This window comes from Ammospiza caudacuta, chromosome 8 (assembly GCF_027887145.1).
Source record: "Ammospiza caudacuta isolate bAmmCau1 chromosome 8, bAmmCau1.pri, whole genome shotgun sequence".
In the NCBI taxonomy this organism is placed as follows: Eukaryota; Metazoa; Chordata; class Aves; order Passeriformes; family Passerellidae; genus Ammospiza; species Ammospiza caudacuta.
In genome coordinates, this window is record NC_080600.1 from 32943617 (window position 1) to 32960929 (window position 17313).

A 17313-nucleotide genomic window follows, 5' to 3' on the forward strand; every position below is an offset into this window, starting at 1 on the left:
AGTGTAGCTGCACTGTGGAGTGATTGATCGTGAACATCCATGAAAGGTGCCATGCAGCCTCAGAGGCTGTATTCAAGAAAGGCAGATTCCCTATGACATTTGAGAGCTGAGCAGAGAGGACTTCAGATCAGAAATAAATGGAAGTTTAACTATTTTAGTGGTGGCCAAAGGACTGCTGTTGAGAAGTGAAACATTAACAGCAGAGTGAAAGGGAGCCGGGATTGCTTAACGAGGTTCATCTTCAGCAGAGCTGGGCACGTCCAAGGCACGGAATGGCAGAGGGGGACTGCACACCACAGCCTGCAAAGGAAGCCCAAGCTGGTGAGGAAGTGTTTAAAGATTTCTTCTTGCTGATAGTAGGAGAAACTGAGGGCAAAAAGGAATGAGGAGGGATGAGAAGTTTCTCTGATTGTTACAGGTTGACTTGTGGCCAGATGACAGGTTCTTAAATGCAGATTAGGTACTGGATATTGTTAGTGGTATTGATCTAAATGCCTTCACAATTTTAAGTCTGTAATGGCTGGTGAATAGAGGAGAGATGTGGGTTTGAAGGCTTCTGGCATATTTTCCTGGTTGTTCAAATGATTTGATACATCATTTTCTTAAATTTCTTTGAAGTTTGGGAGAAGTCTGCAGGCAATGGAAACCACTCTTGATCTGGATAAATCAGTTAAGCCCTGCTCTTTCTTGTGATCAAAGAATTGGAGAAAATAAGCCAGAAAAGACGTCCAGAGGTTATCATGTCCTTCCAGGGTCTGGTCATTAAGCCCAAAGTGTTGCTGCCACATATTCATCTAGTTTCTTAAAACCTGATCTCAGAAACAGAGAAAGAGGAGAGAAATACAAATATGGCAAAAGGGCTATAAAAGTATGGCCAGTGTATATGAATTAACAATAAGACTCATTATGAAAAGACAAGTGTGGCTGAGCTGAAAATTAGGAAGGGATTGTACCTCTCATCCTAAGGGATGAGATGAATGCAGGTAAAAATGAAGAGATTAGTTGAGTATAAACAGATTAAGGTGCACAGTACTGCAGCAGGGAGCAGTGAGAATGTGAGGATTATAAAAGCAACGTGAAAATGCAGATTCTCTTTCTGAGGATTTGGGAACCAGAAAAAAATTAAATTATGAACTGAAAGTCATAGCAAAATGTATTAATGGGAACTTCTGGCTATGCAAGGCATCTGGTAGCTGAATATAACATGTAAACATGAATCATCCTACAGACTCCCCAGTTGCATAAGGGATAATTCAAAAATGAGGAAATTGTACAGAAAGTAGTCCTTGCTTTCACACTTACCAGGTGAAGTAGTTTGGCACAAGATTTTTACAGAAACTCAGGAAGGCACCTCTTCTATATGCCTGCTCTGGAACAGGACCTGATATTTATGTAGTCCCTAATGCATTCTTATGTAACAGACATCGCCACACCATCTCTGTTCCAATGCTCATCTGTCCTCACTGAGAGGGAAATTGGAAAAAGGAGCCCCAAATATTCTTTACTGAAAAAAATCAGTTATTTCTCTCATCTTGTCCTCAACAAAAATGGATTATGGTTCTCTCTCTGGCTGTTTTTCCTGTCAATGGAAAGGAGTGGCATTTGGTATTCTTCTTTCCCAAATTTCATTGCTTTCATTCCAGAGTTGTAAAATGGTTTCTCCCATTTTGCAACACCATTTTGGGTTCATACCCAGTTGTCTCCCCGGCTTCTTCACCCTGGTTTTGAGTACAAACAAGAGCACCATGCTGGCTGTGCTGAAGTTTTCTTTGCTCATGGAAAAGCTGAGGACCTGCATGTTTCATGCTTTCCTAATGTGATGGAAAATCATTGATACTCTTAGAGGGATTTCCCAGTTGTCCACTATTATGAGCATTTCATATGAACCCTATTTCCTTGTGAGAGATCAGAGGCACCAGAGTTAGGATATATCACATACAGAGCTGCTCTAGCTGTTACTTCACTTAACAAAGAATAAAACAGTCTGGTTTGAGAGCGTTTTTTTCCAATCTGAAATGGCTGTTTTGTAATCCTTATTCTCCTTTTGGTGCTTAGAAGGGATTGTCTGATCAAGTATCTCTCTTGTTATGGAGGAACACTCCTGGAGGAACATTGGCTTTTTAAAGGCAGTGGTGATGCTTGTTTTGCTTTTGCCTTCCACAAGGAAAGTGGCTCAATGTGGTATTCAGCACTTGAAGGTGAATTTCATCAGGCTTTGATGATCTGAGCACATTTGAGATATCCAAATATTATTTAAGCAGTTTTTGTCTCATTTCACACATACTCCTACTGGTTCATTTCAAAGGTGTTGCATACCTTGTTGCAATTTATTTTTTAGTAAAAATAACAAAAAGGACACAAGTTTCCTGGCTTCTCTGGATGATTGTTTTCTGGTTTAAATAACAGCTTTTCATTTTCCTTCCTCTTTCTCCAATATTGACAGCATTTCTAACACCTTTTCTTATTGCCTTTTATGTCTCCTTGCTAGCTGTGGTTCATTTTGTGCCTTAGCTTTGCAGACACACTTCTACCACTCTGTTTGATCTGTTTGTCTATACCTGTTTTCAGAAATGCCACCTTATTTCCATTTGTGGTACAATTCCTTCCTGATTTTCAGTCCAGTCGCACAGGTCTCCTTCTATCAAGTATCATTCTGTATTTGTATCTGAGGTGCCTGCAATTTTATTCTCCTAAACTTGTTTTTACTGTTTGCTACAAGTTACCATTTATTGCCAGACATTTAAATTCCTTTTCTTCCTTTCTGTCTGAGAAGACCTTCTGGCAGCTAGTGGCCTAAACAGCTCTGCAGTGTATTAGACAAGTAGTATGTTAATCCTACTGACTGATAGGGTTTTTTCATGCTAGCATTAAAAAAAATAATCATTTAGCTTATGTGACGCACAGGGCTGTATATACACAGAGGAAATATAGCTGCAGGAGGCTGAAAATGTTAAGGCATCACACTACAGCAGCATGGAAGCACTGTGCAAGGGATGGTGAACCCTTTCCTGCCTTCCTTTTTTATTATTCCTTTAGTAACTCTGCTGCTGTGTTTGCTCTGCTTGCCTGTGTATGGCAGAATACAGCAGGTTTCTACTGGGAGCTGTAGAGAAATACCTGGGCCATGAGATGCCAGCAGAGGACTCAGAAATATTTCTGCTGCCTCTAGCACGGGGTCAGACTTGCAGGACTCGAGCAGGTGCCAACCTGGTGTGTAGGGACAGAACCCATGTGAACAAGACCTGTTCTGCCCCCATCTGGGTCTGCTTTTGAGCACTCATGCCCATGAAAAGGGCTTGATAAACCCTGGAGGCTGCACCCCGGTGAAAAGCAAGGCTGTGCATGTGTGCAGGTCACTGAGAGGGCTGAAGACAAGGAGCTGGTTTGGGGCAGTACCAGAAGAGGTACCAAACTCTTGTTTTGCCACTGCTGTAGAAGAAAAAAGAAACAAGGAAGGGGTAGAGCTTTCTGGCACCATCTGAAGTTTGGCCTCCAAGTCAGCTGCCCAGCTGGCCCCATGTTTAGCTGCCCAGTTAGCAGGAGTGAGATGGAATCTCTGGGGATTTTCAGAAGCAGCAATGCCAGAGGACACAATGGATAGTAATTATACTTCTGTGCAGTCCATCACATCTGATTCTCTTGTGTAAGTGTTCTCTACGTCTTGTTAACAAAAACTGAAACCAGATTAAGGATCTGTGGTGTGACCAAGTCCTCTTTCCTGGTTCATCAGCTGCAAACCTGGTTCTTGTGATAACCAAACACTATCAGCAACTCAGTACTTGCACTAAGGATGAGTTTATGGAGACTCCTTGTACCAGCTATGGATTCTGGGTGTGGTCTGTGCATTCCTGAGAAGAGAAGGGAGAAATATTTGGGAAAATTCTTTGAACATTTGCCTTTTAAAGAAGCCAAGTGTAAGAGGAAGAAGAAACCTCTGCACTGTGCTGAGGATACAGCAGAGCCACAAGCACAGAGGATAGTTTATGGAAGGTTGTGAGTTTTGCTCTGGAGTTGCAACTGGCACTGGAAGAATGCAGATGAACAGCTCCACTATTGCCATGGGAAGGGCATGGAAGGAGGAACAACTGTGTACCTGCAGGGAGCTGAGCCCACATGGCTGCAGGGGGAACCCAGGGACTCCCAGCACAGATGGGCTGCATTTGTCACATATGGAGCCCCAAAGTGGTTCTCTGGATAATAGAAAGCGAGAGAGAGGTGTTGGGGCTGCTTCTGGCTGCTGGCTGTGCCCGCTTGATTGAACTGTCCCATGGGAAAAGGCAAGGTCATTCTAGGGAATTTCTGTGGGAATGAACCCTGGGTCACTTCACTCCTGCAGTAGCAAAGAAATGATTTAACACAGTGCAGGCATCTGTGACATCCAGTGTCCAAGGGTTTGGTGTGATGAACATTTTAGTAGTTATGTCTTGGAACGTGTGGCTTTCCAGTGAAATGAGATCCCTGCAGAGTAAACCTATCATTACCACACGGGGAGGGAGATGCACGCTCTGCTCCTAAATCCACAGGCAGTAGGTGTATCTGGGACCTGGGATTTTATTCAGCTCACATCTGTGCAGCATCCAGGACCGTGCTGGGCTGGTGCACGTAAAATAGCTGGGGGCATGCCAAACAACAGGGAGGTCTGTGCCACAAAGTGCTGACAGCCCCAACCTGTGACTGGTTTAGGCTGTGTTCCCTGACTCCTCTTGAACTCTGGAGCTGTCTTTCCTGGTAGCATCTCCCTCCCCTTTCTGCCCTGGCTGCACAAATGTGCTCAATTAGGGTTAACTCAAACTGAATCAAACTTCGTGCCTGAGGTTGGAAATCTTCCCAGTCAACTCACCACAGCCACATAGCATGGTGGGAGACAAGGCGAGAGGGGAGATGAACGCTTTTCAGAGAAACGAATCCAAGGAAACTTTGTTCACTTTTATTTCTGCAGGAGATGATCCCCCCAAAGGAGATTTCCCTCTTCAGAAAAAATCTCCGGTAAGTGTTACTGCTGGTTTCCTTTGCTTTGCTTTCTGCTCAGCTTGTTTTAAACATTGCAAGATCTCTCTGTTCTCTCCTCTGTTGTGCTCTGGCTACAGACAAACACCCTTTCTTGCAGAGGGTTGAAATAAGCCTTAACAACTCAAGGCAAAAATCTCTCCACTAACCTGATTAAGTTAAGAAAGTGCAGCTTAAAGGGAAAGCACAAACTGTCTGAATGTTTGGGGAAAAGGGTAAGGGTTTTTATTGCCTTTTCCCTGAACACTACTTTCCTTGTGGGAAAGAACTTAGATCTCTGAAGTGGATGGGGCTGTTGTGCAAAGGAGGGAGGGAGCTGAACTCTGTTTAGTTTGATGAAACCCACCAGGGAAGGGTACCCAGATGCTGAAAAGCAGAAGGAAGGACAGGGATTGAGGACAGGCCACTGGTGAGTGTTACAGAGACCAACTGCAGTGCCAGAACCATGAGTTTACATTTTTGCCTCTGATTTAAAGCCTGAGTCAGGTGCATGTGTTGCTGCCTTGCAGCTTTGATGTTTGTGCAGGTTTTCAGGCTAATTCTTGTTGAGTGCTTGACCCCTAAAAACTGTTCACTGCATAGCATTCAGGAAGAATTTGGCTTAGGTTGTAGCTGCTTTGACTTGCAGGATAATATGTAATACTTGATCTTAAAACTCACAGTCATGTCATTAGCAAACCAACTATTTAACTCAATTTTAATTACTGTGCAGACATTAACTATTGGATATCCAGAGCTCCTGGGAAATATTAATCTTTATCCTGTTTTGCCATTAGTCAGCAAGAAGGAGAGCTGAAAACAAATGTCTCCTGTAGTGGGTACTTTAAATGAACTATCTTTTTTCCAAAGACACGGTCTATCAACTTCCACAGTATCTTTAAGAGATCCATAATCCCACAGATCCCAGGCTTGCTGTGGAAGCTAAGCACTGCAGACTATCTGTGTGTTCATGAATCCAGGCTTGACCTCCTTGCTTTTGCTGGGGCTGTTTGCTGAGCACGGTCCTCCTCCGCGAAAGCGAGCAAACCGCATCTGGCTCTCCACATGGATGAAAGCTTCCCACTTTTGGATGTCCAGGCAGGCCACAGGCAGGTCAGTGATACAGTGGAGACAATACATGAGGGTTTCTGCACGTGCTGATGCCATCTCATGACACACAAGCCAGATGGAAGCACCCCTGTTTGTAAGTCGTTGCTCTGTGTTTGTAAGCACTTACTCCGGGTGGTGGCTCAGGCACTTGGGAAGGTTTAGCTGGGAAGTCACTGCCCCCTGCTCTCCTTTCCCTCTCGTCTGTAGGAGGTGCCCATTCCAGAGCAGGAGTGGCTGAAATGAGTCACTGCACCTTAAACCGGTGCAAATAAATCCACTTGAACTTGTGCACTGGGTGTGGAGGGGTGAGTTCAGGCAGCAGTGCTCCTGCCACCTGTCCACCTGGTTTGGACAGTCACTCTCTGTACCTCCACCAAATGTTATTAAATGCCATGAGTATGTATAGTAAGGTCTGGGAAGGAGAGGAAGAAAAAAATCCCTGTTGTACAATTTTACTTCCAATTTCATAAAATGCCTCCCAGCACAAACATGAAATATAATCTGCCTCTTAGGGATTTTCTTCTATTATGAAAAGCTTGTTGGAGAAAAATATTCTGTGTGTGCATATGGCTGTGTGTTTGTGCATTTACAGCTTATATATGCCACCATTTTTAGACTAGTCTAAAAGCAGGAGGCCCCAGTGCAGTTTCCAAGGGAGCCCACTCTTTCTTACAAGCCATATTGCTGAGCACAATGGTTTCAGAGTAAATCATAAATAAAATGGATAATTATGTATTTACTCTAGTAAAGTAACATGGTTAAGGGTTTCTTATAAAAAGACAGCCCTTTGGTGAGAAAAATATATATATTATATATAAAAATGGACAAAAATATTTGTCTTTAGAGGATTAAGTAATGGAAAGTAGGGGGGAGGTGGGAGTTGTGGAGTTTTGATTCTCTGTCTGTTTTGTTGCTCTTTCATAATGTTGAGGAAGACAGTGTTATTAAACTGTACTCTTCTAAACTTGATGCCATTGCTTTGGGAATCCAAATAAGCTTAGGTCTCTTGGTAGTAAAATAAACCTGAATAAACACATATATTTTGGTACTTTATTTGCATTTGGGACTCTGGGAAGAAATACAGGAATTCATTATTTCTGACATGAGGCACAGAAATGGATGTGAATAGTTCATCTCACTTCACTGGCCCATACCATGGCTGTTTAAATCTATAAATATAGTTGCATCTGTTAATATCACACTCCCCCCAGATTTCCTCACCAAATCCATGGCCAGCCCCTCTCCTGCTAATTGGCAGAGGCTGGGCAGTGCTGTGCAAACCTGCTTTCCTGTTGTGAGGCAGTGGAGCCACTAAGCAGCTGGAATCTGAAAGCTGCTTAGCTCAAACCACGGTGGGGTAGCAAGAGGGACAGAGGCCCACACAGGGTCATGCCAAGACTCATCTGTTTAATGCTTTGTATTTCACTTGGGAAGTGATGATGTTAGCTGCAGTAAAGTCAGGCTCAGGGAAAGAGTGGCCACACTTAGACAGGTTTGACAGTCTCATCACTGGCTTTTTTTAAAGTTCTGATTAATAAATTGAATTATCCATAGCTGTGCCAGCAATATTGAAATATGAAATGGATGCCATGCCTGAGGGAGTGTCAGACAGAGAGCTGATGCTCTGCTTCAGTGAGTGGTGGCACAGCTCAGCACAAGTGAGGAGCAGAGATTGAGAGAGGGAGCAGCTTTACACACAGAAGCAGACAGCAGATCCCTGGGGTCTCCCAGTTTCTGAGGCAAGGTCTGATCTGGTACTAGAAGAGGGAGCAGTTTTGGGGCAGGGTGCTAGCTTTATGTGGAGTGCAGAAGAAAAGGCATCCAAAGGTGGTTTTTTTGGTATCAGTGACATTTTAGCATTGCAGTTGAGAGTTGGTAGCACCCTTCCAGTGGAGTTCCTGGAGCTCCAAGCATGGTGGGCTGCTGAATCCCCATGGCAGTCCTTACTGGGCTCATGTCAGCCCGGCTGATTCACTGGGGAGCCTTAATCAAAGCAAGAGTACTGCGAGGTACACTCTCTCCTTTGAGTCCAGCTCACAGGCCAGTCAAGCAGCTGTGGGCACTTTGTTTTTGGACTGGACTCCTCTCCACCACCCAGACACTGTGGGAATCTGTTGCTGGGGTGAAGGCTCTGACAGTTTATATGTTCTTGTTTGTCTTCCACAGAAACTCTGTGGCTCCAACTACCCCCTGAGCATTGCCTTCATTGTGGTGAACGAGTTCTGCGAGCGCTTCTCCTACTATGGCATGAGAGGTATGTGGCTGTGACTTTCCTGTCCTGATGTCTTTAGACAAGCTGCACTGTTGTTTCTGAGCTGTGCTGGGTGTAGTATCAGCTGTCTTTCAAAGTTAATTGATATTTTGGAATGCACATATGAACAGTGTATCCTAACATTGTTGCTGTATCTAAGATGAGAAGAAGTTGGGACTAGAGGGCTCCAAATGTACCTTCCAGTCTAAATTATTGTACAATTCTCTATATCAAACCTGGTTTTCTACTGTGTGATGTCTTTCATAGTTGATGTGCAATCAGTGTGTTTGGGAATTGAATCTTACAGGCACCTAATCTGTAAATAGAAAAAGTGCATAAACAGAACTACAGGTTAGGGTAAGATAAGCTAGAAAATACGTTTTTCAGCTAAACATAACGGTTTATGAGCAAAGGACGTCAGATACTCATATATCTCATTTTAGCTTCTCCTGTGTCAGAGATTATGAAGAACAGGTCTGGAAGCACAAATCTTTACACAGCACTGCTCAGTTGCTAGACAAATCAGTAGTTTTCTTGCTACCATGATCCTGCTTACCTGCAGATATACACATTAATTATCTGATATGATTTTTTTTGTTTGTTTCCTTTTAGCTGTCCTGACACTCTATTTCTTAAGCTTCTTCCACTGGGATGAGAATCTCTCCACTGCTGTGTACCATGCCTTCTCTGCGTTGTGTTATTTCACACCTGTCATTGGAGCCATCATGGCAGACTCATGGCTGGGCAAATACAAGTAAGTGAAGACCTCTCTCTAATTTAGTCAGCATGCAAGGACAGTGCTGTGTGTGCTCCCAGTTTTGAGCTAGCTCAGAGTGCAGCAGAGACACACTTGTGAAGGTCAGCTCTCTTTTAACAGAGCTGATCTGTTTGCTCATGCTGTTCTGTGCTTGTCTAACACCCAAAGGCCAGTAGGCAACAAAGTTGGGACAAATTAAATGTTACAATAACCCTTTTCCTCCACTGTCCTTCCCTACCTGACTGCAGGAAGCTGAGGTGTAGGGCAATTAACCTTCAGTTTGCTAAGGTCTGCTTCTGAGAAAGATTCAAAGATAGTGAGGAAACAACGTCATCATGTAGATCTCAGATTCAGATATCATTAACTGTAATGTACGTACACTTCTCACAGCATAGGTAGTGTATCAGCACACCCACTTTTATGCCTGATTAATCTGTGTTCTCTCAAATCATTTCCATCAGCACATAACCAGGTAGACTCTTCCTGAGTAAGAGTCCTTAGGCAGTCTTCCCTTCTGATGATAAGCTGTGGAGCCAACATCTGCCCCAGAGTGGTGATGAGCAGCTGGATATAGGACTTTCTTTGCTTGGCACTGTTTTTCATTGTCTGAGAAGTCTTGGCTGTCAGGGTGATGAAGTGCAGCTAAACTTTTCTCTCTAAGACTAAGCCTGTCTGGCAGAGGTGTCTCTATAGGAAATAAACAGCTGCCATATGCCTATCCATAAGAAAGTTCTTAAGGAGCTGTCAGTTCTGTGCTCAGTTTTAGTCATTTTCTTGTCCATTTGAATGAAAAAAAAAAAAACAACCAAACAAAAAACAGTGGGACTTCATTAAATTTATTATTTAAGGTCACATAGCAATGTTCATTAGTTTTGAGGATATTTATCTTGCAGCACGATTTTGTGATAAGGTAAATCCTTATACAAATGCTCATGTGTTAGTCAAGAGACTTTCCTTGGAGTAATCCCTATAATTTAATGGGAAGTGGCTTTTACTGTAGTAGCTGAACCTTGGCCAATATAACAGATTAGAGGGGCTTTTAGGAATGATCTGATGTGCTGCTAAATTAGCTGTTGCAACCAGGGTTTGAATGCATCAGGGATCTCTTCCATGCTCAAACCTCATAGGACTTCTGTCCTGTTTCTGTCCTTACAAGTCCTTTGATTTGCCTCTGTATGTGTCTTCAGCACAAGAATACATAGATTTCTCCTAATCTAGAGGGTGGTGAAGGAATGGAATACACTCAAGAGTCTGATCATCCTGCTCATATTTCTTCCTCTCCCTCACCAATGGGAGGCAGATAGATGAGCTCAGTCTTTCAGAGATACTTGGGACCCAAAACAGACTTACAATGAGGAAACCACACTCCTAATTCACGTTTGTTGGTTAGGTGGGTTGAATGTGGGCAACAGTCTCTAGATATCCCTTCCAGTCAAGGGATCCACTTATGCACATCCTACAAAATGCCAGTTATTAGTAATCTGGAAACTGAGTTGGGCCTGAACAGTGCTCTTCTCTTTGCAGTCTTCCATGCATGACAAGACTGGAACACTTTTCATTTATTCTGTTCAGTAATGTCTGCAAATAAAGCATGGGCTATCCCTCCTTAATCTGATCCCATTTGCATATCTATTCCTTCTAGTGCACTCAGTGTTGACACAAAGGAATTACAGCTGCCCACTGTACCACTGGTAGAACAAACCAGTTCTTGTGTGCCAGCCAAGCAGAGCTGCCATGCCAGGGCCCATGGGCACACTCTGTTTTCAGCTTGTACATCTCCCAGCACCTCCAGTCACTGCTGTTTGCTTTCCTCACAGGACGATCATCTACCTCTCCATTGTGTATGTTGTTGGCCATCTGATAAAGTCAGTCGGTGCCATTCCATCCCTGGGCAACCAGGCTGTTCATGTGTAAGTAGCCCTTGAAGCCACAGTGCTCTAGCAGGTTGTGATGGTAGTTTGCCCAAGTCTGTAATTTGTTTTATCTCCATCAGAACAGCATTTTGGGGGCTGTGCATGGATTACTCTCATCAGGGAAGGGTTAGAAATATCTGACTAAGAGCAGAAGGGTGGATCTAGTGTGTGAACATGCCCAGATGGATTTGGAAATCACCACACAGACTCTAACCCCTTTGGCACAGGCATTGGGATCACCCTTTTCTGCTATACCATGCTTTTGGTTTGGTCTTCTGTATCCAACTGCCTGCAGCAGGCTCCTTCCTGGAGCCTGCTCATTTCATCAGCACAGCTGCCCAGCTCAGCAAGGTTCCCCCATCTGCATGGGAACACAAAACTGAAATACATTTTCTGATGACAGGGGAAGGGTCTGTCTCTTCCACAGGATACAACCCTCTAGATTCTGAACTGATAGGCTTGTCACAGTAGTGTCTCTGAAACCACCAAGCTGGTTTTGTCAGTGTAGTCATGGCTCAAAAAATATGCACGTGCAGGCAGGAGCACATGTTGTTTACAGAACAGTTTTCTTTTGTCCCAGACCTGGTCAGTCCTGGTACTCTTGTTCCCTAGAGACATAATCTGTCAGGCCAACAATGGTATTTTGAAAACCACTGGGAAGTAGAAAGCACACAAAAAGGAGCCTAATTCAGTTTGTTTGCTCTTACCCAGACTACAAGGTTGCAAAAAGTACTCCCCTTTTTCTTTTTTTTTCTTTTTCTCAATTGATCTCTGACACCTTTTGTTGTCATATAAGTAAAACTAATTCCACAGATCTTTGATCTCCTATATGTCCATTTGACCTCAGAACAACAAGAAACTGACAAAACCAGTTTGGTTAATTGACTGCTATGGAATGCAGAAATTAGGATAATAAATTTGTTTTTCAAATTATTAGGATACTTAATTTGTTTGTTTATCTAGCTCATCATAATTGCCTGCGTGCAAAAGACAACATCAGAGGAATCATGGTTGGGTGGCATTAAAATGCTCTCATAAGCTCTGGAAAGGTTTTGCAATGGTGATATTTTTGTTCTTGCATGAAGGGTCCTGTCTATGGTTGGTCTGTTTTTGATCGCCCTTGGAACAGGAGGTATCAAGCCCTGTGTCTCTGCATTTGGTGGGGACCAGTTTGAAGAGGAACATGTAAGACTTCTTTTCTTTCCTAAAATCTGCGGTGTCTGCTTACTTTGTGAGGATGTTTATGTGATCAAAATCCTGTTGTGCTTGAATAAGGCCAATTTGCTGGAAAAGACATAGTAAGGCATGAGGTAGGATGGCTTGCATAGGACTTGAGAGAATCTAGATGCTTCAGGAAGGCAAAATGACAGCAGAACAGGATTGATACTGGAAAGGATAGGTCATAATTGCATCAAATCATCTAAATGTTAATTGGACATCAGAGTAGTTGAAAAATCCTGTCTTGCATATCGCAGAACTGTGTATATATCACATCTTAACAAGGGTGATTATAATGCACTGCAGTGGAATATGGCAAATGAAAGAAAAGACTATCACCAGCCTATGCTTCTGTGGGATTTTTTCCTCAAATCAGTCATAGTCCGTGTCTCAGATCTTATTCAGAAAGAACTGTAGGAAATTCTAGTGTTTTGCAAGTAATGCTAGAATGTTTTCTGGATATTCCAGAATGAAAGGTTCTGAAGAGTTGAGAAAATGTTTCTGTTTAGCTGTGTTTGTGCTGTGTATCCTGAGAATTGTAGTCCAGGTGCTTTGTGTCCTCATTCTCTGTCATGAGTGCTTAGCTCCTCATCTGCATTAATCTCAAACTCCCATTATTCAGAACAGGGGCTAAACCAGGGATAAGGTAGTACTTAAAGGAAGCAAAGCAGGTCAGGAAGTGCTAATCCTCAGGAAAAATGCTAAATTTTTCAATTGATTTGAAGTTAAATAGATTTGTGTTGACCTAACACACAAATAAAAATCTCTATTTTCTCAATGACAAGTATTCAAATCACCAAGTCGTGTGCAGGGCATAAGTCATCAAATATGTAGAAGGCCACTGCTACAAAAAAGAAAATAAGTGTGAGGGTCTGTGGTGAGTAGGCTTAAACTCAAGGAGGATTATTTAGGACTGACAGTGTGAAATTTTTTTCCAGAAGTAGATCGAGAGAAACACTGGAAAATACTAGGGCCTTTGTGAGATGGAAATTCCCATCAATGGAGACATCAAAGAAGGACATTAGACTAACAGTGTGTCAGGAAAAGCACTGGTCAATTTAGATAAGAGTTGGCCCCTTGAACAAGGAGCCCAGTAGGGCAGTTTTCTCCTTGTCTTTTGCAATACCCCAGTATGAAGTCAACATGTAATGAAATAATATAGACTAAATTTAAAATGTTGGGAAGACTTGTGCTTTCTGCACATGAACTGAGTGATGCTGAAGTGATGAAGCTTATGATTACTAAGAAGTAACAAAAGATGGGATGTTGTGTGGTCACTTGTCCAAAGCAGATCCTCCTGCAGGCATGTCTACATGCTCTCATGTGCTTTAGGGGATGTGGCAGAAAGGGGATCAGCAATGCTCTGCTGGTCACCAGCCTCCCCAGCTGGCACAACTCTGACCAAAAGCAGGCTGGCAGCACAGCACACGTGCTCTGGGATAGCTGCATGCATCCCAGTGCATGGACATCCTGGCTTGCTGTCCCAAAAGAATTCTATGAGGTCCAACAGCAGCATTTACACAAGTGCTACTTCTGTGAATATTAATGATTAATAGTGTTTATCCAGCATCTTTCAATTACCACCTAATTACAGTATGATAATATGTAACACTTATCTTCAGAGTGTTTCATAGACTTCAGCTGATGAATCTCAGCGCCCCTCTCAGGCACATACATATTATTATTCCAACTTTACAACTACAGCTGCATCACAGAGAGAAAACCTGAACTGCCTGTGGTTGTGCGGGCCTCTACCCATTCTCTGGCATTCAAACTACATCTCTCCAACAAATTTATCAAATACAAAGGCTCAAACATTCACCTGTGTGCTACCTTCAAGAAAAACTAATTTAGAGAAAGAAAATTGTAAAAATCATTCTGATAAGAACAACGTGTTCTGCTCTATGCATTCTTTTTCAAACGTTCTTTTCAAAATAGAAAGTTTTCTATTTTAGCATTTTGAAATGACTTGGCCTTTCAGAAGAAACAAAATGTTTTATGCTATGTGATAGGAAGTTTAAGTCATCAGAATTGGAATGAGAAGTTTTGATTTTGTAAGGAATGAAAGGTTTGAGGCCAAACAGAATGTTTCTTTCCTCTGTAGTGGTGTTTGAGGGGTCTTATGTTTTATTTTCTTCCACTCCAGGTAGGCTGAAATAAGTTTTAAAAATTCACTATGAAATGAAGCATTCCCCCTTAATTTTCAGGATGCCAATAAACTTCATCTGAGTCCTTAAGTGCACAGGCTTATTTGTTTTGTCTGAAAACTTGGAATGAGGTAGTTCTGTGTATAAATAACTAAATTACCCCTGCTATTCCTAGAGACAAATTTATGCTTTGAGGTAAATGCACAACATCAATCTGATTCTCTCTAAAGTACTTCAGGAGCATAATAGTCTTGGGTCTGCCACTTTGAGAGTGGTACTACTGCAGACAGTGATGGGGACTAATTTGGTGGGAGGTCAGATAGGGAAAACAGATTTATCTGCAGGAGATTTCCAAATGCCTTTGTCTATGGGATTAGAAGTCCAAGTTAAAAATGCCAGAACAAAATTATATTTACAATATGTTATATGAATGTGAAGCTGCTGCACCCATTAATTAGGGACCAAAGCTGCTTTCAAACAGTGCAGTATGGTGTTTAAGGGGCTAAATAGCTTTCCTTTGTTTCTTTATTTTCTGGTTGCCAAGGCGATCAGGATTATCATGTACAGTACCTTTTCTCAAATTAGCTAATCCAAATCATGTTGTTAATGTGTGTCTGCTCTAAAGATTAAGACAATAGGGACGAAATTCTTTATTCCAATCAGTATAATTTGCAAGCTGTTGGGTCATTATTTTTGTAGTTATTTCAGCTTTTCTCTGACCATTTTTCTTTCCATCACTAAAATCTGAAAATGTGTGAAATAAGGTGCTCCAAATTCTTTATGCATCACTATCTTCTTCTCTTCCTACCACATTCTTTTTGGTAATTGTTGCTCTAGACTTTATCATGTCAAGAGCTGCATGCTTGAGTTTATCACAGCTCTCAGAAATTCTGATTTGCTCAGATATCAAGGGTTAGAGACATGCCATGACAATTTGGCTAGAAGAGGGCAGGACTGTGAGGGTTCTTCTGCACCACCGTTGACAAGTCATGTGAGGGCTATCCAGGAATGGGGAAGATTGCTGAGGCTGCTCATCTCTCTAGTTTTCTCCGTGATGACAAATAACTAGTCAAAAAGTAGAATGAAAAAGAAAATATAATTTTACTAGTTTAGCAGTAGAAAGTTCTGGATTATCAAAACTACCAGCAAGGAAAGAAATATAACAGATAGTAAGACCCACTGCTGTTTTCTATTAACCATGAGAACATGCCATTGAGATGATTTTTATAATCCTTTCATCTAGGGTAAATAATTTAAGAGGAATGTATGGGTCAGCCTTGAAAATTCTAGGAAATAAAATTGTGTAAAAGCCAAAAGCTCAGTTGATGGGGTCTTCCTAACTGTGGTGGGTCATGGCAGAAAGCCCTTAATCCAAGTAAGGAGGCCCCCAGACTCCTTGGTGGGTGGCAGTGGGAGGTGATGGGGCTCTCACCCTCACCTTCTCAGCACCCACTTTACAAGGGGGCACAAAGAGGAGCCCTCTCACAGTCTCCCACCTCCCTTTCTTCCCTGCAGTAATCCCCTGTGATAAGATGCTTCTTGCCATACCGAGTAGCAATATTTCCTGTTGGCTGCACCATCAGTTACAGAAAGTTTTGTTACATTTTTGGAGCTCAGGATTCATTACTTTACAGCTGTCCTCTTTCAGCTGCCCGCAATTCTTCACGCTTTCTCCAGTTTTCTAGCCTTGTGAATATTGGTGTCTCAGGGAGCAGACGGAAGCAGGACACATTAGAAGGAAAGGAGACAGAACAACAGTCCCTGAGGAGTTTTCTAGCCCTCAGCTGAGTTAAAGCTTTGCATTCAAATGATGCTCAGGTCACAGAGATGAGGCTCAAGGTGCCCTGGGAGCTCTCTGTCGGGCACCATGCAATGTCTGATGCAATTTTCCCCTCTCCCTTTATCAGCTCAGGTGTCCCAGAGCTGCTGATACAGATGAGCACGGGGTGGGTCAGGTAGCCTGCTTTTGTTTCCCCTCTCTGCTGGCCCACCAGGCACAGGGAGGAGGTTAACACTGTATACAGCACACTGTGACTGTGTGTGTATGTCCCTTCCAAAAGCGAGGAGAGACTGCACACACACATTACTCCTGCACAAAAGACCCAACTCTGCATCAAATTCTTGATTCCTTCCAAATTATGAATTATGCAGGAATAAAGAAGATCAGCGTGAATTTTTGAATCTATAAACTATAATATGTTACAGCTTAGGTTAAATTCAAAACTCTTTCTCTTAGAGTTGATCCCTCTGTCAGGCTCTTGAATTTGCTCCCCTAGATTTAATTTACCCTATTAGTTTGAGGTTGATTGGCCTCACCTTGATGGTCTCCTCTTTGATGAATACTTCTCAATTGCTGGCACTTTTTCATCTATGCTGTGATTGCCAGTTCCTTAAAATATACAGGTTTCTTTTTCTATTTGTACGCAGGAAAGGAGGGGGGAAAAAAAAAGAGCTCAGACATGGAAAGAAATTATGAGCTTGTCAAACCATGCCAAATTGGATTGAATTAGGTGACAAAGGATCTGAATCATGCTACTTGTTCTGAATAAGTAAATGCTTTCCCCTCCTTCCAGTCTCACAACACTCTCAAAGCAGCAGCTTTTCCTCTGAAATGCCAAAAAGCCCCAAAGCACTTCTCGAGTAACGTGAGCTGATTTGTGCGAGCATTTACCATCACCTGAACACGAGCTTGTTTGCTTAACATTTTATGCACTTTGTGTCAATATTTACCCAGCCTTCCTAACGAGAGAATTGATAGTGTTCAATTTGCAAGCCCAATGCTGTGTGTTAGTCATGACATTGACATTGTCTTCTCTTGTTTTAGACCTCAGAGAGAAGCAAGTTTTTTTCCATCTTCTATTTATCCATTAATGCTGGAAGTTTGATCTCCACGTTTGTAACTCCTGTATTAAGAGGTCAGTGTGGATTTAG

The 17313-nt window shown here is 42.5% G+C and overlaps 1 protein-coding gene across 2 annotated transcripts in view; it reads left to right on the forward strand.

The window, feature by feature from the left end:
- Positions 1-264: 264 nt before the first annotated feature.
- Positions 265-17313, forward strand: part of SLC15A2 (solute carrier family 15 member 2) — a 43763-nt gene continuing 26714 nt past the window's right edge. Inside the window, exons 1-7 of one of the 2 annotated variants that reach the window (XM_058809482.1) lie at positions 265-321; positions 4940-4986; positions 8263-8350; positions 8960-9101; positions 10922-11014; positions 12103-12202; positions 17207-17297. In XM_058809482.1, coding sequence (XP_058665465.1) covers positions 273-321; positions 4940-4986; positions 8263-8350; positions 8960-9101; positions 10922-11014; positions 12103-12202; positions 17207-17297 — 610 coding nt within the window. In that variant the 5' untranslated portion in view covers positions 265-272. Of the gene's footprint in view, positions 322-4808; positions 4987-8262; positions 8351-8959; positions 9102-10921; positions 11015-12102; positions 12203-17206; positions 17298-17313 lie in introns of those variants that run through there. The other variant, XM_058809481.1, reaches the window with a different exon arrangement.